This window comes from Neoarius graeffei, chromosome 27, assembly GCF_027579695.1.
Source record: "Neoarius graeffei isolate fNeoGra1 chromosome 27, fNeoGra1.pri, whole genome shotgun sequence".
NCBI classification, from domain to species: Eukaryota; Metazoa; Chordata; class Actinopteri; order Siluriformes; family Ariidae; genus Neoarius; species Neoarius graeffei.
Genome location: NC_083595.1, coordinates 27679261 through 27701868, shown reverse-complemented (window position 1 = coordinate 27701868; position 22608 = coordinate 27679261). Strand labels below are relative to the sequence as shown.

At 45.2% G+C, this 22608-nt stretch overlaps 1 protein-coding gene across 6 annotated transcripts in view; it reads left to right on the top strand.

The window, feature by feature from the left end:
* Nucleotides 1-22608, top strand: part of cbfa2t3 (CBFA2/RUNX1 partner transcriptional co-repressor 3) — an 88542-nt gene that overhangs the window by 35037 nt on the left and 30897 nt on the right. For 4 of the 6 annotated variants that reach the window (XM_060911900.1, XM_060911902.1, XM_060911903.1 and 1 more), the window contains exons 2-4: nt 19821-19967; nt 21234-21475; nt 21685-21774. In XM_060911900.1, coding sequence (XP_060767883.1) covers nt 19821-19967; nt 21234-21475; nt 21685-21774 — 479 coding nt within the window. Of the gene's footprint in view, nt 1-5504; nt 5580-19820; nt 19968-21233; nt 21476-21684; nt 21775-22608 lie in introns of all 6 variants that reach the window. The other 2 variants (XM_060911899.1, XM_060911898.1) reach the window with 1 other exon arrangement.

Here is a 22608-nt window from a genome sequence, read left to right as displayed (position 1 = left end):
TATTATTAAAAGCTATTAACTTGTCAGTTGAAGAGCAGTTCACGATCCACCGCCTTAAAGAACGAGTTCAGTGAAAAATCAGATGAAGTCAGTCATCCAGAGCATGCTCAGGGTCTGGCGTTCGAGATTCAGTTTTGTGCCTGAGCTCCAAGGCCGAGATGGATGAGAAGTAACAGAAGTCAGACTTAGCATTGCATTTAGGGTTGTGAAATCGGCATCTGTTTCAGTCGAGGCATTTCATCGCATATCAGTGACATCGGCGTCATTTGTGTTTAGCAACATGTTATTGTTTGATTTGTGATATTACTATTGTGTGGAAATGAAGGAAGTGGATGTGGAGTATAAGAAGATAGTGGATAGGGTGTGTGGGGGGGGGGAAGTGCTGGTGAACACTGTAAAGGACAGATCTCTGCAGCTAAGGAGTAGAACATGGTGTGATGGACAGTTGGAGTGTGTGTGTGTGTGTGTGTGTGTGTGTGTGTGTGTGTGTGTGTGTGTGTGTGTGTGTGAGAATAAGTGAGCAGATTTCAGTCCTTTGTGCTCCATAAATCAGGAAGCTGCAATGACGCAAGAGGCAGAGCAAACACGAGCAATGCTGGACTGCAGCTGGACAGAGAGAGAGAGAGCGATGGAGGTATATAATATGGAGGAAAAAGAGCTGTCAGAACCTGCATTGCACACCTGTCACGCAGGAAGTGAGTCCATGCCACTGTTTCCTGGATACAACTCCTCGGCGACGCTCTCAGGAGAGGGGGAAACGGACAGATTGGACACACACACACACACACACACACTACTCTGTCATGCTCTCTTAACGTACTAGTGACATCAGAAAGGTAGAAGTGACCTGTGTGACAGGAAGTGACATCACAGTGAGTGACATGACAGATGGTCGGTGTCCACGTGGCTGCTTTTGTTTTTTCCCAGTTGACTGAGCACTGTGTGCATGTATATGCGTGTGTGTGTGTGTGAGAGAGAGAGATGAGCATGTTTTGCTTGGCACACACTCCTCTTTGTTTGTCAGGATTGTCAAGGCGGCTCCTCTGGAGGGCCTCGTTCCTAATTCCCCAGCCGCCCCTCTCGCTGCCTGTGTGCAATTAACAGAGTAATTAAAAGCTTGATGAGCTAATTGGTGTTGGGTGAAGCTGCAGGTGTTTTGATTGGGGAGCTTGTTTGTGGAAGAGCACAGAGTAAACAGAATCCAATTGCTGCTGATTTTTGGCACTGGTTTTCCCCATAATTTAAGTAATATGGGCGTTAGGGGGAAGCCCTGCCAAAGCTATACCGATCGCAGTCAAACAGGCTTCTGCACTTTCGGCATCGTAGAGTCCGTCTTTTGGTGGAGAGCAGAATATTTACAAAAAGACAAGAATAACTCGACTTCTCCACTTTACCATGTTTGAAGGAAATTCATGAACTTTTGAAATCCTGGAACGTCCATGGTTATTTAAAGCTGTCCAACAAACAAGCAGGGTGGAGGAATAAACAGGAAGTAGCAAGAAGGAAAAGCGCTAATTCAAGCAATAAGGCCGCACAACCTCCACGGTCTCCTTCCAGGCATTGTACACTTACTTAGTGTTTTGGACAGCAGACATCCCACACGTTCAACTCGTCACAGCATCAGAATCGGAGCCCCTGCCAATTCTCATCTCTTCATACATCAGCCCTGGTGATTGCTGCACACGTAGGTGGTGTGTTCTCATGTTTCAGTTTTGGAGAGGGATTTCTCTGAAGTGCTTTTCTGACCAAAAGAACGGCTTTGGAAACAGTCTTGAGAATACAAGGCAGATGGATAGCAAACTTTTGGAATAGTGAATCGAGTTTAGATTTTATTTTTGAATTCCCAGGGTTTCACATCTTCATCACAGTGGTGATTCTTGATGGAAGTGAAGCTGCAAGTGGATCCTTTGTCATGTTTAAGATTCTGAAATGTTAGGTGTGTTTCAATAAAAGATGCCACTAGCATCACATTTTGGGTTTTGATTAATAAACAGCAGTTTAATTCGACCTTCAGCACCTGAGCCCTGAACGTCATCTCTGTAATACAGGTTGTTAAAAGTGGTTCTTCATGTACGGGATAGAAATGGAACACCAAGCCTCACAACAGTTCCTTTCTGTTATCAGTGGAAAGATTCATCAATGGAGCTACACCTTTACCAAAAAAGTTGGGATGCTGTGTAAAATGGAAATAAAAACAGAATGTGATGATTTGCAAATCGTGGAAATCCTATATTTCATTGAAAACAGTACAAAGACAATGTAGCAAATGTCGAAACTGAGATTTTATTGTTTTTTTTTTAAAACTCATTTTGAATTTAATGGCAGCAACACGTTGGGACGGGGCAACAAAAGACCAGAGAAGTTGTGTAATGCTAAAACAAACAAACAAAAAAACCTAATGAGGTTAATTAGCAACAGGTCAGTAAGATGACTGTGTATAAAAAGAGCATCCCAAACAGGCGGAGTCTCTCAGAAGTAAAGATGGGGAGGGGTTCACCGCTCTGTGAAAGGCTGCGTGGGCAAACAGTGCAACAATTTAAGAACAACGTTCCTCGATGTAAAATTGCAAAGAATTTGGGGATCACATCATCTATTGTACATAATATGATTAAAAGATTCAGAGAATCTGGAGAAATCTCTGTATGCAAGAGACAAGACTGAAAACTAACACTGGGTGCCTGTGATCTTCAGGCCCTCAGGAGACACTTCATTAAAAGCAGACATGTGTCTGTAGTGGAAATCACTGTATGGGCTCAGGAACGCTTCAGAAAACGATCGTCTGTGAAAACAGTTCATTACTGCATCCACAAATGCAAGTTAAAACCAGATATAAACAATATCCAGAAACACCACCACCTTCTCCAGGCCCAAGCTCTTTTACGATGGACTGAGGCGAAATGGAAAATTGTCCCGAGTTCTGGCGAATCAAAAGTAGAAATTCTTTTTAGAAATCATGGACACCACGTCCTCCAGGCTAAAGAGGAGAGGGACCTTGTTATCAGTGACAAGTTCAAAAGCCAGCATCTGTGATGGTATGAGGGTGCATTAGTGCACATGACATGGGTAGCTTATACATCTGGGAAGGCCTCGTTAATGCTGAATGATATATGCAGGTTTTGGAGCAACATGCTGCCATCCAGGAAGGGGAAGCAAGGGAAGGCCATGCTTATTTCAGTAAGACAATGCCAAACCGCTTTCTGTACATATTAAAACTGTATGGCTCTGTAGTAAAAGAGTTTGGGTGCTAAACTGGCCTGCCTGCAGTCCAGACTTGTCTCCCATTTAAAACATTTGGCACATTATGAAGCGTAAAATACGACAGAGGAGACCCCGAACTGCTGAGCTACTGAAATTGTATATCAGGAAAGAACAGGACAACATTTCTCTTTCAAAATTCAGTTCTCAAATGCTTACAGAGTGTTGTTAAAAGAAGACGTGATGCAACACAGTGATAAACATGCTCCTGTCCCAACTTTTTTTTTTTAAACGTGTTGCTGACATCAAATTCAAACAACAGTAAACTCTGATATGCTGTCTTTGTACTATTTTCAATAAAATGTATGGTTTCTATGATTTGCGAATCGTCAAAATTTGTTTTTACTTACATTTTACATATTGTCCCCACTTTTTTGGAAATGGGATTGTATAATTGTGTTCTATTCTAACTGGTATTTGAGTATAAGTAGCTGTCTAGTGTGTTCACACTGAGAAGTATGAACAGATGTCAGGAGTGTAAGGTGTGTAGTAACTTGTCCCATCCTGCACAGAAAATGTGGCAGTACATCAGAGTAAGTGATAGTAGGTACTAATAAAGGCTCAGACTCATCGGGAAATTAGCTGCTAAACTGCAAAATAAAGGAACGAACAGAAATTTGTCTGATGGAAGGAAATGACTAATACAACCATGCAGTGGAAAGAGGCTAGAGGACGAGTCGCTCTGTCACTCCGTCTCCTTTTTCTTCTTGGCAGCCACTCTGAGTGCGCTTGAATCTTTTGACCCTGACACTCTGACAGATGTGCATGCTTCATCACCTTTCCTTTTCTTCCCTTTGTCTCTTGTGCTTTCTTCCTCGCGTTTTGTGCTCGTTTCAGGTCCGTCCCTTCACATCCTCCACTCTCCCACTTTGTGTATGTGTGTGTTACTTGGCAGATGTGTTGGTGTGCCTGCGGTACTGTCGGTCCCCAGGTGGCTGCTGGGCTGTGTGTGTGTTTGTGTGTGTGAGACAGTTATTGATGCTCAGGTGTGCAAGAGCTCTTTATTGGAGCCTTTGAATGGTGGGCCTGAAGACATACACAAGCTCCACACACCGTGAACGTGCTCAGTGAAACCCAGTGATAAAAACAACACACACACTGGCTTATCGTCAGAGCATGCAGTGTGTCCGAGAGGACTAAAACAGTGTGAGCTTGTCAACCGAAAGCTCCAAACACATCACAGGTATATTTGGTTCACATCAGGACAAGCATGGAAAACAACAGCCCACTGTGTGTGAGTGTGTGTTTGCGTAGCGTGTCTTCCCCGCGTCCGTAGCGAGTGCCCAGTGCCGTCCTAACACTCTCCAGATGGACCCGTTCGGGGAGCTGTTCTTGGCACAGCCATCCGCGGCCGAATGTCACAAATACTTTCCTTTATTTAGGAACGACTCAGCCTGACGGAGGCGGGGTAGTGGAGCTGGAAAGGGGGAATGACTCGCACACACAACATCTGGATTTTATTAGGAGCTGCTGGGAAAAAAATCAGAAAAGGAAGTTTTCTCTCTGTCTCTCGAGCCTTTTTGGGGAGAGCTGGACCCAATGCGGCTGTCTCACAGCCGACCCTGCAGGGAACAGATGGTGGAGACAACCATCAGACACAACGAAAAGAGAAACAGAAGACATTTGGGTGGGAGATTAGACGCACAGATTTGAAGTTTTTACATCATGTTAATTGCCTAATGGGTTGTCACAGTTTTCTATAATATCATATGCTTATATGCACATACTGTACATCTGCACCATATGTAAACGCACCCCAAGCTAAGACGTCAAGTTTACCTGCATGCCACACTCTGCGGCCCACGGCTGCATTTCATCCAACGTGAGAAGGACACGCCTTTACATTTTGACAAAAGCTGAAAAAGTATCGTCATCATACATACACATGTGCCATACATAACAGCAAAATGCTTTTCTTCATGTGGCCTAGCTTGGATGGAAGACATCTTTATGCTTTCTTCCAAATCAGACAGACTTTATCTTGAATACTACCCAAAACGCTGCTTACGAAGACTGTACCATTCGGAAAGCTGTTTTCCCATTTGGGACAATTTCGACTGAAACAAGTATAAATTGTTTTCCAAACACAATATCAGGACAGCTATATCATGCACAATGATTATTAATCGGTTGTCATTACATGCCTCGTTTAACTTCTGTTCATCTTCAGTAGGGTCCTCGGACCTGTCCAATGGCACATCTTGGTTGATTATGGAAAAAAAATGTAATATGTGTGTACCTATATGTAGAACACCCGGACTACAGAAGAAGCAAAGAAGGAAAGACACGTGTTTACAATGAATACCTACATGGACGGGAACCATGTAAGCCACACACTCACCAGCAGGACCTTGCAAGCAGTATGTATGAACACAGTACCTCAGTGTAAGTGCGTGCGATTCTCCATTCTGTCTCTCCATCGCCTCCCACCCAGCACCAGTGCATTGTGGGATCTGGCTGGGTCCCCATGCTGTTCCATGTCCCACTGTACTCGTGTCTGACATTTGCGCCGCTCTGCATGACCTCGACATATTTTCTCACACACGTCGCTGCACTCGGGCTGTCTCAGAGGATCTGGTTCACACACATACACGCACACACTCTCTCTGGGGTCTGTTCAGCTTTTGATTTAGCATTTCTTGCTATCTTGATGTTTATTTTCGCTAAACATATTTGCTCAGCTGAGGTCGGTGGCCCGGTCTCACAGCGTGCAGATGTCCCTTCTGTTATATCATTAGACAGATCTGCAGCTGGAGATGAAATACACTATTCAGCCACATCGGTGGATAAATAAATGAACAAATAAAGCTTCTATATGGATCGCCATGATGTACATGTGCTAACAGATTCAGAAGCTTGCTTATAAAACTTCTTGGCCTCATCTGGCCGTCTCATTAGGCAACATTTTTAACAGAAAAAGGAACTTTGCCTGCTATCATATTCAGGGCAACCATAGAGGTGTCATCATAGAGTGCTGATCACTGGACATTCATTGCTACTTACTAGTTTAGCAAGGAAGGATCTGAGGACGGATCCTGAAGTCTGTGTTCAGCATTTATTTTTCATTTGCTGAATTCAACTAAGCCACTGCTTGATGAATAACCTAGCTAGTTAGATGGCAACATAGAAGGTTACTGGCCACTTAACATTAAGATAAGCAGTCTCATTGGTCTAAGCACTAGTTTAGTCCACCATGTTTGCCAGAATTTTTGGTATGGAGAACGGAATGAGGATTTTGCCCCCACCCTTCTGAATGAGACAGTCTTGGAGCACACAAATCCTTCCTGTTTGAACACAGTATATGTGCCAGTCACAGAGGGGTTAAGCACCTGGGGGGTGGGGGGTGGAGGGGGGAATGAATGGATTCAGGGGTACCCGGTGTCGGCCAGGCGGACGGCTGAGATCCTGCTGTTTTGATGTGCTGCCCGTGTTTGTGTGGCATGACGGGGAGCAGATGTGGAAAGGCAGGCGGTCGGGCACAGTGCCAGAGCAGCTGGAAGAAATTAAAAACAACAGCATTCCTGGAGACTGGGGGAATTACAGAGCACGGCAGAGCGAGCAAGCAAGAGTGAGAGAGAGGAAGAGAGGGAGGGAAGGGATAAGAGAACACATATGTGGGGGGGGGAGACAGTGAGAAAGACAGGCAGTAGAAGCTTTCTTTTGTGTGGAAGTCAAAGGTATAGAACATAGCATATAGCGACTACGGGAGCCAGTGGCAGCCCAAACAACACACACGGTGGAAAAAAGCATCCCACTTTTCTAAAGCCTTGTCATTACACAATGGTTTCTGTTGCTGCTTCAGTAAAAGCACATGTCTGTCGATCTATAAAAGCTCCACAAATAGGTCTGAATTACAAACTGAGGAACATCAAATTGGTCTGTTTTAGCTGCCAAATAACTGTGGGTTTCCTCCGTAGTGGCCCAAAGACCGCGTAACAGACTGACAAAGTGGCGTAACGTCATTACTGAAGAATTACACACACAACCATGGAGCTCCAGGAGGTCCATTACAAACTCATCACACCCGGAGTAGATCCATTCAGCTTATTGATCTCCCAGTGTGACATCTCTTTAGAAGAGTGTGAGTGAGTGAGTGAGTGAGTGAGTGAGTGAGTGAGTGGTTCTAAGGCTACGTTTACACTAGACCGTATCTGTCTCGTTTTCTTCGCGGATGCACTGTCCGTTTACATTAACCCCCCTGAAAAAGCGGGGAAACGGGAATCCGCCAGCGTCCACGTATTCAATCTAGATCGTATCAGCTCCGGTGCTGTGTAAACATTGAGAATACGCGAATACGCTGTGCTGAGCTCTAGCTGGCATCTCATTGGACAACGTCACTGTGACATCCACCTTCCTGATTCGCTGGCGTTGGTCATGTGACGCGACTGCTGAAAAACGGCGCAGACTTCCGCCTTGTATCACCTTTCATTAAAGAGTATAAAAGTATGAAAATACTGCAAATACTGATGCAAATACTGCCCATTGTGTAGTTATGATTGTCTTTAGGCTTGCCATCCTTCCACTTGCAAGTAATAAGTGATCTGCGCTGGGATCTCACACACAGCGGCTCAGTCCCGAATCGTGGCTTGTTCACTTCACTCGCGCGCTCTGTGAGCTGCGCAGGGCCGGAGTGCACACCCTCCAGAGGGCACTCGCTGTTCAGGGCGGAGTGATTTGGAGCGCAGGATGCCTGCGGAGCCGAGCGTATCCGCGTATTGGTGTTGCTGTGTGCACGGCTAACGGTTTTAGTGTAAACGCGAATCGTTTTAAGAACGTTAATCTGATGATCCGCTGATTCGACGTAATGTAAACGTAGCCATAGATGGAGAGTGTATGTGTGAGCAGCAGATTTGGTTGGGGCAGATCCAGACTGACTAATCGAATAAGCCGGATTCATGTTCATGGGATACTGTAACATGCTGGAGTCAGATGTTTACAAAAGATGATTGACAGCTTGATCCAGATGCTCAGACTGTCTGGAGAGTGAGGTACTTCATCATCATCTCTCTCTCTCTCTCTCTCTGATGGTGAGAATTTTCTTGTCCATCGCCACAATGAGACCACAGATGGTCGCAGATGGGGTTTTACGTTGTGGACATATTAAAGTGAAATCCAGAGCCATGTGTGTTTTTTGCCCCGTCCTTTAGCAGGTCAGATTAAACAGCTGTCTGTAATCCCACAGTAGATAGTGACAAGGACGCAAAGCTGGACAGATCACTCTCTCTTTCTCTGTCTTTCAATTGTTGGGAGCTCAGGGCCTCTTAGCCAAAGCTTGGACACTCCCAGAATCCCCTGGGAGAGAATGCAGCAGTTGCCAATAGAGATGAGGGGTTTCAGGACCCCCCCTCCAAGAGCAAATTAGGTTCTGATTAAGGGCTGTGTTTCAAACAGGATGCTTTACAGCATCAATCACACACAGCACAGGTCCCATAGGAATCGGGTGACTTGCAAGTCCTGGTATTCCAGACTGATTTATTATTTAGTTGTGTTTGCATTCAGCTAAACCACTTCAGAACTAACCGATCTGTTGTCCTCTTAGCTCAAACCCAACAAGGCCTATCATGATAGAATTACTTCAAATTGTTTGTTTTCCAAGTGATTTATTCCACTATATGGAAAATTCAAGTTGTTCCAAATTTAGCTGAAGCTGACTGTTTATGTAATGTCAGCATCTGTGTGTATGTGCGTGTGTGTGATTCCTTCTCTGGTGATCCAGCATGGGGTTGACTTGGGTGGCAGATGGACACAGAAGTCTGGCTTTACCTGCCTACATTTGGCCATGGCACAGAGAACGTGCTCCACACACACCTCCGCTCCACACACATACTGTATGCTGGCCTGCGGCTATTTTTGTCAGCAAGGGCATTAACTCTAACACCTGTTCTGTTTATTGCCCAGGGGCATTGGTCATGTTCTTAATAAATGTGCTGCTAACAGGGACCGTAATCCCAAGGGTAGGATCTTGAGGAGAAAAGATTGACAACTTGGCATCATCAACCTTTAAGCTTGTATCCTTTGATTTAGCTTTGATTTGCGAAAGGAAACACAGATAATCGTGTCTTCAAGACTGAGGTGATATCAGGCGTCCTCTGGTAAGAGTATCTGCTTTGTCATTCAATGGGTTTAACAAGAGACACGGACCACGCAACTTCCAATATACATCATTGTTCATTGGATACCAACATTTACCAACAAACACCAATGTTCAGCGGACCCGGCGCCGTGGGGGGGCGAAAGGGGGCGTCGCCCCCTCGTGGCTATAGCCCCACCCCCTCAACGGAGACTCAGATCACTTAATTGTTTTCTTATGAAAATATTATGTATTATAGACGTATTAATAATTTGCATTTTCAAATACGAAATATTAAGTGGTTGCGCATTGCACAAAAATACATTTCACATAAATCACTACTAAAACTGGCACGGTAGAACAAATCTGATTGGTTGTTATGACACTTACAAGTGCACTGTCTCTGCAATATCCTGTAATATGCAGTCAAGTTTACAGGAGTAGTCTTTCCCCCTCCGAATTAAACGAATTCAATCACAATATTGTGAATCCATTTTCTTTCTTTGTAGGCTAAGTTTATCTCCGTATATGTTGGTGTATGTGTTCGTATATGGTCCGCTTTGTGCGCAAATAGCGTAAGAATATGTGTCGTTGACGTCACCCCCCATGCAGCGGGGGTGAAAATTCATCATTTCAGAGTGTTTTGTCCCCTACACGCCTAAACTGGGATCGCGGATTAAGTGGTTAGCGTTGACTCGGTGCGAGTCAGGAAGGCTATTACTGGCAGCCGCGGGGTCTGTTGATTTTTTTAAATTATGATTTTGGCCGCCGAGCCAAGTACCTTAGACTTGCATTGACGTTTTGTTTTCATGCCGCGGAGCTATTTGTATGTATTTTAAATAGGGCTGTCAAACGATTAAAAAATTAATTGCGATTAATCTCAGAATTTCATATAGTTAATCGTGATTAATCGCATTTTTAAAAATCTATGTAAATGAATAAGGCTTTTAAAGTGAAATGTTACAATTAAAATGGTGAACACATTTTATGCTAAAAGTACTTGTTAAAAACTGCTGGGACAAGAGAAAATGGTAGGGGAGTTTATTCACTCACATACTAGGCAGTACTGAACATACAAAACACAAAATTGGATTTTGTGATGGATTAGGGAGCTGTAGTCTCAAATATAAAACATGTAGTCACATACTACTGTGTCTCAGTTCAGACGTGTGACAAAAGAAAATAAAAATGAAATAAAACTTCAGTTGTGCTGGAGTTGTATTCAGTCACAGCCTATAGGACTTGACAGTGCTGTGCAAACAAAAATAAATTGCAGTTGGACTTCAATAAAGACATTTAGTGTCCTATCACAGTGCTACAGCATACTGACATCTCACTTTGCAAAAGTATAAGTGCATACCAAAACCAACTCAATCACCATAGACATATAGACGCCACATTGAGCTGGTGGCCCCGTTGCTGGGATACGTCAGAGTGTCCGCCATATTGGATGTGGCAAATCTTCCCCGTAAACCAATGCAAGTAAATGGACTGAACTTCATAAAGCCCCTTTCTACAATAATATTTAACTCGATGCCTTTTATTCACCCATTAACACACACACGTATATATTTGGGAAACAAACAGGCATCAAAACAACACATAACTTTTAATGTGATGGTTATAAACATACATGTCAACCTTTGGTCAATCAAACCTGTATAACCAACCTCCAAAATCCATATTTCCCTTATAAAATCCGTATAAGATGCAAATTAAAATAATTTACCTAAAATTTGAATGATAATTAACAATGATATATCCCAGTTACTTTTTATTCAATATTAATAACAATAAACCTTCAGAATGAATACAAAGCTCCAATGTTTGACAAAAGCTCAAAGTGTTATCAGCGTAGTTACGAAGGAAATACTTCGTTGTTTGGAGACAGGTTTCACCGAGCGGCTATTATGCACGAGACTTCATATTAGCCACAAAGTCAGAAAAATCTGTTCGTAAAATTACGTTATAATGACCAAATACAATGAAAAGTATTTTTCCAGTCTCACCTGTGAAAGGTAATCCCATGTGATCTCGTTTGGACGGTAAACCTGTTGGTACAGTTAAACGCAGCACATGAATGAGGCATCTTTATTCTCGGCTACTGTCTAGACCAGCGGCCCCCAACCCCCGGGCCGCAGACCAGTACCGGGCCACACAGAAAGAATAAATAACCTGCACTATTTCCGTTTCATTCATTATCTGAGTCTGAACGATGTTTGATTTTGAAAAATGACCGGATTCTCTCCATTACATCCGTCTATAACTCACGCTTGACCAGAGCATGTGAGCGGAGTGGAGCGGCGAGAATTTCGGTCCTCGCTCACGGAGGTGGTCGCTCCGCTCGCTCCCTGCTCAATGTCGCACCATGCCGCTTCGCCCGTTACCGCTCAGCGCTCCACCAAGATTGCATCCCGCTCCACTCCACGCTCGCTCAAAAAATATGTGCACGCATGCGCGTAGCGGACGCGGAGCACTTCCCGTATCTCTGCCCTCTGTCCCCCGCACTTTTTACAGCCATTACAACCACTTAATTAATTTTTAACACGTGGAAACGCGTTTTTCCGAGCCGCCTCTAAACGCATCATGAGCAGGCGGAGCGCAGGTGGCAAACAAACACCACTGTCGTTCATTCTGAGCCACGTTGGGCATGCTTCAGACCCGTGATGTGAGCGGTAACAGGGCGAAACTGGAGCGGGCCATTGCCTCGCTCCATCCTTCCCATCCTTGAAAAAAAAAATCCCGCTCCGCGCTCTTTTCAAAATTCGTCCGCTCTGCTCACATGCTCTGCTCTTGACGCATGTCAAGACGCTTATCTCAGCGACCAAGAATGTTGGAGAGAGGACATTACTCATGTTATGTTGCTGACGCGATGTTACGAGGATGCTGCTAATAAAGTTGCATACGAGTACACAGTGGATTCACGTTTATTACTATATTTAGAAAATACCACAGTTTATCCACCACACCTTAAAGGCTGGTCCGTGAAAATATTGTCTGACATCAAACCAGTCCGTGCCGCAAAAAAGGTTGGGGACCGCTGGTCTAGACGCTATACCAGAGACGGTTGAAGAATCTCCACTTTGCCACATCCAATATGGCGGCGAGGATGACGTATGATTCTACGCAGAAGGCGTAGATGTTTATATGTCTATGCTCAATCACACTCTACTTTTGAAATGAAACTTCCCGTTTAACAGACCTTTCTCCATCACTCACACTTACTCTTATTGAAGCAGCGCGTGACAAGCCTTAACAGGAACTACGGGTGACTCGCAGGGCCAAATTAGAATTTGCGTTAACGGCACTATTTTTTTTAATCACGATAAATTGAGATCGCGTTAACTTCGACAGCCCTAATTTTAAATTTAAAGGACTTGCCTGTAGGTTTGTGTGTTGTTTTATGTTTGGCATCTTTCCGGTTGTAACGCGTGTCTGTGAGAAAATTGGAGGGGAGGGTTAACAGGTGGGCACGGGAGTTGATAAAGCGCAACTGCCCTGGTAATATGTCACATGATTTTCCCGTACTAAAGCAACCTTCGGGGCCGTAGTTTTGTGGTTGGCGCAGTTAATTGTTTGAAACACGTTGTCAGACCGCCATCACTACTACACACTATATGAAAAATATTTGCCCCCTTGCGATTTCTAATTGCCCCCTTAGTAAACTGTTCCTGGCGCCGGGCCTGATGTTCATCATTAAATTACAGAGTTCAACAAATACCAACACTAACCAATAAGCACCAAAACATTCGCCATCAAACACCTAACTACATTTTTCAACAACTACTAACAATCAACATGTACCACCAATATTTAACATCAAACATGCAATGCAAGCAGTTGGCTTTAGAGCCTGGGGCGCTCAAACCCCATCCTGGGGCTGTGTCTTCTTGCACAGATTAGTTCCAGCCTTATTCAGGAGAACGTCTGAGAAGATTGATTAGTTTAATCAGATCGAGAATTTGGGTAAGAACTGAGCTCTTCTGGAAGGTAGATCTCTAACAGGATGTGTAGAGGTCTCTACAACAGTGTGAATGGTGGAGAACATTCTGGAAATTTCCCACAAAGAACACCAACCCAACACTATCCATTCATTCATCCATTATCTGTAACCGCTTATCCTGTACAGGGTCGCAGGCAAGCTGGAGCCTATCCCAGCTGACTATGGGCGAGAGGCAGGGTACACCCTGGACAAGTCGTCAGGTCATCACAGGGCTGACACATAGAGACAAACAGCCATTCACACCTACGGTCAATTTTGAGTCCCCAGTTAACCTAACCTGCATGTCTTTGGACTGTGGGAGAAACCAGAGCACCCGGAGGAAACCCATGCAGACACGGAGAGAACATGCAAACTCCACACAGAAAGGCCCTCGTCGGCCACTGGGCTTGAACCCAGAGCCTTCTTGCTGTGAGGTGACAGTGCTAACCACTACACCACCTGTGTTTTAATTTCTAACATCTTTTGAAGACACTATCTTCAAATTCACATATGCAATATTATGTGTTGTATAATGGCAGTGAGCACCGAGTCAGATCTAAAGTGGAGAGCCTGAAGTGGTCTTGCAGTATCTCATTACAGCACTTTACCTGTTTTGGCACACCTGAGTCAACTCACAAATGGCTTTATAATTACCTACTGAGTTGAAACACGTGTGGAGCAAACATGCACCACAGGTGATGCAAGGAATATCGATCATCAAGCTGAAAACCTGTGGTACCAAATCAGCAATTCTGCAACCCCAGGAAGATCTGTTTGTCTCTTGGAGTGTAGAGTGCCCCATGTCTGCCTGCAGGAGTCGTTCTTTTGTACCCTGTCAGCCAACTGCAGCTGTTGTCCCAGTAAGGTCGAGCACTAATTATCTGCCTGTTAGCAGTTTGGCTGTGACCCTGTATGTTTGGTTATTTTTGCACTTGACAGTTCTGCTGATAGAAGATCAGGGCTGGAAGCTGATGAGGGGGATGTCTCTGAACCTGGTCTGGACAGCCACACGGGCTGGGTGTGTGTGTATGTGTGAGGAGGGTTTGTTGGAGGCCTAGCTGACCCAGTGGAAGGTGACATGCGAATGGAGTTGAAGGCAGCTGATCCACAGTGAGTGACAGGACTGAGACAAGAGGCGCCTGAAAGAGAGCCTGCTGCTTGACACATGCTCATGGAGAGTCTCACACGCGCACACATATAATTATACTCACTTGAGAATGCACAAGTACATACACCCTCATTTGCACCCTTTTTCAAGCATGTTTAGTGTCTCGGCATTGCACATTGATTTGAATTATTGCACAAGCATACTGTAGACTAAAAACATCTAGGATCTGTCACTTTATGAGCCCTAATATCAATACCATCTGTTCAAATAGTTCTCCCTTAATGAGTTTTAAGCCTGCCTCTCTCTGAATCTGGACTCGTGACCAATGGCAGCCATGCCTCTAAACTGGATTTCCATGCTGACAGACTATGCACAAGATACTTGGAGATACTCTTTCAGGGACTGGACTAACACTTTGTGTGAGGTGGTGGAGGAGGAAAAGGGTCATGAGGACAAACTGCCAGGAGGATAAGCTGCCCTTTTGCCCCTGGAAAAGGTGATAACACCTGACTGGGGTCGGCAGAGTAATTTAAGTGGGTATTGCCTTGTTTGGAAGACAGAAGGGTTGAAAACAAGAGTAAAGAGCAGGGAGCAAGTGCAAAGGTTGTCCTGTGGGGTCTGATAAAAGTAGGCTGTTTATGTAGGTTTATACCTTGATTTAAAAAAAAAAAACTTTATTCATCACATGCACACTTCAAGAACAGTGAAATTCATCCTCTGCATTTAACCCATCTGAAGCAGTGAACACATGCACACACTCAGAGCAGTGGGCAGCCACACCAGAGCGCCCGGGGAGCAGTCAGGGGTTGGGTACCTTGCTCAAGGGCACCTCAGCCCAAGGCCGCCCCATGTTAACCTAACTGCGTGTCTTTGGATTGTGGGGGAAACCGGAGCACCTGGAGGAAACCCACGCAGACACGGGGAGAACATGTAAACTCCACACAGAAAGGCCCTCGTCGGTTGCATTTTACTCCATTTCTCCCCATTGCATCGATGATGTCTGTCTTTGGAAGTGAGGAGACCCATGTGTGGTTTTGTCATGGCATGTGTGGCCAATCACTTCATTATCAGGAAAGAGGACTAAACCATTGAAGCCAGAGAGCATTAGATGACTGCAGTGTCAATATGAATTCCAGTGTTAGGATGCAATCTGTTGTCAACTGCATCATTTGTGAGGTAGACTCTATGATGGATTTTGATTATTTGAATGAAGCTTTATGGAGGTAGACTCTATGAAAGAGATTCCATGATGGATGTAGATCCTCTGATGTATGTAGAGCCTGCATGACTGAGGGTAGATCTTATGATGGTGATAACCTCTTTTGATGGATTCTGAAGGACGTTATATGGTGGTGTTGGAGTAGGTTCTGAATGAGATTCTAGGAAGAGGTATAGAGGTCTATACACTAGTGTGAATGGTGAAGAACATTCTAGCAACTTCCTACCAAGCACACCACCCCAATACTTGTATTTAGATTAGATTAGATTAGATTAGATTAGATTAGATTAGATTAGATTAGATTAGATTAGATAGAACTTTATTGATCCCTTTGGGAGGGTTCCCTCAGGGAAATTAAAATTCCAGTAGCATCATTACAGGATAAACAGAGAATAAAAAATAGAGAAAACTTCTAGATAAATTAAGTATTTACATATACAAAAAAAAAAGAAAGAAAAAAGTCCAGCAGGAGAGGTCTTGCACATTATATTGCACATTTATATTGCACATTGTCCAGTCTTGCTTTTTGTCAGGCTAGGTTACTGCTCCTCCCCGTCCTCTGTCCTCCTGTTACCCCTCCTCCCCTCAGAGAGGAGTTGTACAGTCTGATGGCGTGAGGGACAAAGGAGTTTTTAAGTCTGTTAGTCCTGCACTTGGTAAAGAGCATTCTGTCACTGAACAGGCTGCTCTGGTTGCTGATGACGGTGTGCAGAGGGTGACTGGCATCGTCCATGATGTTCAGTAGTTTGTCCATAGTCCTCTTCTCTGCCACCGTCACCAGAGAGTCCAGCTTCATGCCAACCACAGAGCCGGCCCACCTGATCAGTTTGTCCAGCCTCGATGTGTCCTTCTTGGATGTGCTGCACCCCCAGCACACCACAGTGTAAAACAGGACACTGGCGACCACGGACTGATAGAACATCCACAGGAGTTTCCTGCAGATGTTAAAGGACCGCAGCCTCCTCAGGAAATACAGCCTGCTCTGTACCTTCCTGTACAGGTGGTTGGTGTTGCAAGTCCAGTCCAGCTTGCTGTCCAGCCACAGCCTGAGGTACTTGTAGGAATCCACAGCCTCCACCTTGACTCCCTCGATCAGAACTGGTCGTGACCTTGGTCTGGACCTCCCAAAGTCAATGACCAGCTCCTTGGTCTTTGAGGTGTTGAGCTGCAGATGGTTCCTGTTGCACCAAATGGCAAAGTCCCTCACCAGGCTCCTATACTCCTCCGCTCTGTCGTCACTGATACACCCAACGATGGCTGTGTCATCGGCGAACTTCTGAATGTGACACAGCTCGGAGTTGTAGCAGACGTCCGCAGTGTACAGGGTGAAGAGAAGAGGGGCCAGCACTGTGCCCTGGGGTGCTCCAGTGCTGCTAATCACAGTGTCAGACGTGATGTCCTTCAGCCTGACATACTGCGTCCTGTCGGTGAGGTAGCTGGAGATCCAGGTGATCAGGCAGGGGTCCACTCACATCCTGTTCAGTTAGTGAGTATCTGTGATGTAGGTAGGCTTTATGATTGAGGTTGTCTTGAAGGAAGCTCAAGGATGGAGGTAGACTGTGTGATGCTAGACTCTGTGACGGAGGTTACACTCTGTAGCTGAGGTAAAAGGAATAGAGGCTGGGTGTTAAATGGACGCAGAATGTAGACTCCGTGATAGAGGCTCGATAATGAAGATGGACTCTTTGAGGGATGTAAACTGTAATGGAGCTTTGTTCTCTGATGGATGGTTTGTCTCTGCTGTTGACTGTATCATAGAGGTAAACTGGGATTAGATGTACACTCTGTGATGGAAGAATTTGTATTGTCTGAGCAGTGGAGGTAGAACGTGATGGATGAGGACAATATGTTGGAGATACACTCTGTGATAGAGGTGTGTTTTGTGATTGATATAAACTCTGTGATGGACAGCAGCAGATCCAGCTGCACTTGTCACTGACAGTCAAGCTCCTAAGGGGTGGGTGGAGTGGGGGGGGTAGTTTGGGAGCAGGGTGGAGGACACTGATGGCAATGCAAGGATTTGCAGGGGGCCAGTGAGGGATCCCGTCAGCAGCAGCTGAGCAGGAGAACAGGTGCTACGCAATGTTTCCAACACAAGCAAAATGTGTTTACTCGCAGAGCCTTGACACGCTCTGCATATCTGTCCTGTAGTGCTCTGAAACTATGAAACGCATTACGACTCAAGACGAAGACATGTCAATTTGAGTAGTGCCGGAATAACAGAGTAATGACATCATCTGCTCTGCTATTAAATGAGGTCAAGAGTTTGAGTTAAGCTGGGGAGGTTAAAAAGATCTCGCAGAACATTAATAATTTCACTACACAATGACCCACTTTCTGCATATTTATGTAATAGATTTTTGTCATTTTGTGTAATGTTGGTACTGCTTATGGCAGCATGTTGGTGTAGTGGTTCGCACTGTTGCCTCAGCAAGCAAGTTCTGGGTTCGAACCTACCAGCTGATTGGAGCCTTTCTGTTACCCCTTTTCCACCAAATCAATTCCAGGGCTGGTTCGGAGCCAGTGCTGGTGCTGGTTCACAACTCGTTCAACTTGCGAGCCAGCTGAGAACCAGTTTGCTTTTCCATCGCTCGCGGTGCTAAGCGGAGCCACGTCATTACGTCGCTGTATATGTCAGTTACGTCGCTGTATACGGAAGTTACGGCGCTACGTTTACATAAACCTTGGCGCGAATATCAAAGCAAAAACAACACGGAAGAAGCAGCAGCGGCAACAATAATAATAATGGATGACTTCGTGTTTGTACAGCTGCTGCTTCTTGTCGCTTAAAAATGGCGATCTTTCGCAGTCCTGTTATTGTTGTTGGTTTTAACAACTCCGCCCCCCCGCTGACGTAAGCGGTTCTTTCCTCTGGCCCAGCAGAGAGTTGGTGCTAGCCTGGAACCGGTTTTTTCTGGCCCCAGAGCCAGTTCTTTGTCAGTGGAAACAGAAAACCCGGTTCCAAACTAAGCACTGGCCCCGAACCAACCCTGGAACTGCTTTGGTGGAAAAGGGGCATGTGTGGAGTTTGCATGTTCTCCTCGTGCCTGTGTGGGTTTCCTCTGGGTACTCTGGTTTCCGCCCACAGGCCAAAGACATGCAGATTAGGTCAAGTGTCTACTCTAAATTGCCCATTGGTGTGAATCTGAGTGTGAATGGCTGTCTGTCTCTGTGTTAGCCCCATGATAGACTGGTGACCTGTCCATGGTGTATCCCCACCTCTCACCCAATGTCAGCTGGGATTGGCTCCAGCTCACCCGCCACCCACAATGGATCTTAAGCAAAGACGAACCTTATAAATTCACTTTAGACTTAATTTGTACAGTAGACTTAGACCAACGATATACCAATAGACTTAGTTTGTATGATCACTGCCACTATGACGGGAATTCCCACTATTGCGGGAAGAGCTGGAGCCAAGCTAATTTGGGTGAGAGGTGGGGTACACTTTGGGCAGGTCACCAATCTATCATCGGGTTAATGTTCATCGCTGTGTTAGCACACCTGTGGGCAATTTAGAGTGGACAGTTGACCTAATCCATATGTCTTTGGACTGTGGGAGGAAACTTGAGCACCCAGAGGAAATCCATGCAGGCATGAGGAGAACATGTAAACTCCACACAGTCAGCTGCGAGGCTCGAACCCAGAACTTGCTTGCTGTGAAGCGACAGAGCAAACCACTGCACCACCAGCATGCCACCCAGATATTGTTATGTTTTTTGTCAAACTAATTGTACCATTAAGTTGCATTTTTGTATTCACTCTGTATATGCTGTGCAAATGCTTCATATACTGTAGTCGATAATAAATAAGACACTTCATATAGTCTATAATATCTACAGTGTAAGTTAAATCAGTGTATTTATCAGGTCACTGTGTTTATCTTTGCTCCTGCATTTTCACTGAAGAGGAACTTATAGGCTTACAAGTTTTCATAGTGTATACACTAATCACTTTCAAGCTTCACCTAATATTGAAATCTTGATAAAGTAGATAAGATTAAAAAAATATTTCCCATGCTGAAAATCACATTTTATTGAATATCCAGGTATCTGGGCATGTCGTACGTACTGTATTTTGTTTTACTGTCTATGAAGTACAGTTATGGTTGGCGTTTGTGTGTATAGAGTAGTACAGGTGTTCAGGTTTTAGTTCAGATCATTCTAAACTCGCTCTCGTCTTGTAGGTAGCGCTGAAACGAAGGTCGGAACAATGCCAGATTCACCAGCCGATGTGAAAACCCAGCCCAGGTCGACTCCACCCACAATGCCACCCCCACCACCTGCTGTGAGCCAGGCAGCCAATCGCAATGCGTCATTCACGCCCACAACCAGTAAGTAATCACCTTGCACTGTGTGATACCAATGCATGGTGTAGCACTACTGCTAATGTCTACTGTCAATTGCAGTACAAGATTATAGGCTCATTGAAATCCAATAGAAATAATCTCGAAATTTAAATACAACAAGAAATTTGATAGGCTGTGTGTGTGTGAGGGTATTGTGCTGAGTGCTCTCTCTCACTGACATGGCCGGACACATCTCTCTACCCTATATAGCAATGACAGGCTGTGTTTTTTCACCTGTTGTGCTTGCCGCTCGCCACTAAAAGCAGAGCACAAGTGCACAGTCACATGATGATGTCACATGTGTGCAGCCTGGAACAGAGAGATTAAACAAGGCTATTTTACAAAACATAATCAATTCATATATATATATATATATATATATATATATATATATATATATATATATAAAATGTGTGTGTGTGCAAACTGCATTATCGTCCAACCCACGTCTCTGCCTTCGAACTGCAGGCCACATGTCCCGATTCTGATCCTTGCATGGAGTGACATCAGGAAGAAAGTTATTCGTGTTACAAGATGGCTGATCTTGTTTTGTTTTTGTGTGTCGTACAACGTTACATAAGCAGGTTTGCTTGACATACTGAAGAACTTGAGGCAAGTGTGTGATGATTTAGATCCGCATGCTAACCTGGTATCTGTAAACTTATCTTACTTATTATCTTTGTAGCTTCGGTGCAGAACAAAACATCATGCTAGTTCAATATCAAAGGAAAAACTTCCCGAAATGCTATTTTTGGCTGAACTGTTTCGTTAAAACGGCAAACGCAGGAGCAGCCCTCCTGCTATGGCATCTGTTTTTCCACTGTAATGTAAGACATGGTGTTTTCTTGCATCAGGAAGGAGGGAAAATTTAAAAAGATGATACACAGGGATAAGGAGATGTTGGCTAAACCCTAAACCTGCAAATCTGCTCCCGGGTGTCCCGATTTAGCCGCACACCTGCTGGAGGAAGCCGACCAACACACGCTATTTTAGACCTCTCTTTAACAAGTTCCTCTTATAGCTGTGTCCCAGTGAGTGTCTGGGTGGAGTGTGTGTGTGTGTGAGTATGTTAAGCTTGTCCACACACACGCTGCCACTCTCAGATGGCGATGAGGCGCTGTGTAGAGTCGCCCGCAGTGCCCGGGTTTTCTCTTTTCAGTATGCGTGTGCCACTCAGGGCCAAGCGAGAGAGAGAGGAGGGTGAGGATGATGAAGGCTTCTGTAACAGAGCGTGTCTGTGTGTGTCCGCAGTGCTGAACGGGAGCAGCCACTCGCCAACCGCGCTTAATGGAGCTCCGTCCACCCCCAACGGCTTCAGTAACGGGCCAGCCGGCTCGTCCACAGCGGCTCTGCCCACGCAGCAGCTTCCCCCGGCATGTGGAGCTCGCCAGCTCTGCAAACTCAAACGCTTCCTTACCACTCTGCAACAGTTTGGCAATGACATCTCACCCGAGATCGGCGAGAGGGTGCGCAGCCTGGTGCTCGGCCTCGTGGTGAGTCTGAGTTTGTGTGGGTGTGTGTATTTGTGTGAATGTAGCATTCTGTTCAGATTGGTGCTGAATCTTTGTGGTTGTTTATTTGCTCGTGGAGGGTGTGTGTGTGTTTGTGAGTGAAATCATTTATCTGTCAGTCTGTATAGATAGATATAGATAGATTAATCTGTGTGTGTGTGTGTGTGTGTGTGTGTGTGTGTGTGTATCAGAACTCAACTCTCACCATAGAAGAGTTTCACTCCAAACTGCAGGAGGCCACCAACTTCCCTCTTCGACCCTTCGTCATCCCCTTTCTCAAGGTGAGAGCACCAACACACACACACCATACGCACACACACACTTATGTGAAGAGCCGCTCCTTATGGCACACCATATGGGGTAAATTCTGAAACACACAGGCAGAGTGATGAACAAGTGGAGGGTGGATGGATGACAGCCAGAATCAGATAACACACACACACACACACACACACACACACACACACACACACACACACACACAAAAGGACCCATAAGGGACGAGGGGGGGGTATTCAGAGAGGAAGTAACAGAAAGAGTGAGAGTAAGAAGTTTTCTGATGTCAGACTCTGAGGGAGTTGGAGATGAACAGACTTCAGTGTCCCTGCTGCTGTGTCTCCCTTCACTCTCCTGTCCTCCGTCCATCCTCTGGGTTATTACTGTGAGTGTTAATGTGATTCCTCAAGATCAGACTCCATACCTGCATCAGCTCCCAGCATTGGAAATGTTACTCTATTGTACACTACTCTACGCTACTCTCCTCTATGCTACTCTACACTACGCCACTCTCCTCTACGGCACTCTACTCAACTCTAGGCTACTCTACTCTATACTCCGCCACTCTACTCTCCTCTAGGCTACACTACTCTCCTCTAGGCTACACTACGCCACTCTACTCAACTCTAGGCTACTCTGCTCTATACTCCGCCACTCTACTCTCCTCTATGCTACTCTACACTACGCCACCCTCCTCTACGCCACTCTACTCAACTCTAGGCTACTCTACTCTATACTCCGCCACTCTACTCTCCTCTAGGCTACACCACGCCACTCTACTCTACACTGCGCCACGCTACTCTCCTCTAGGCTACACTACACCACTCTACACCACTCTC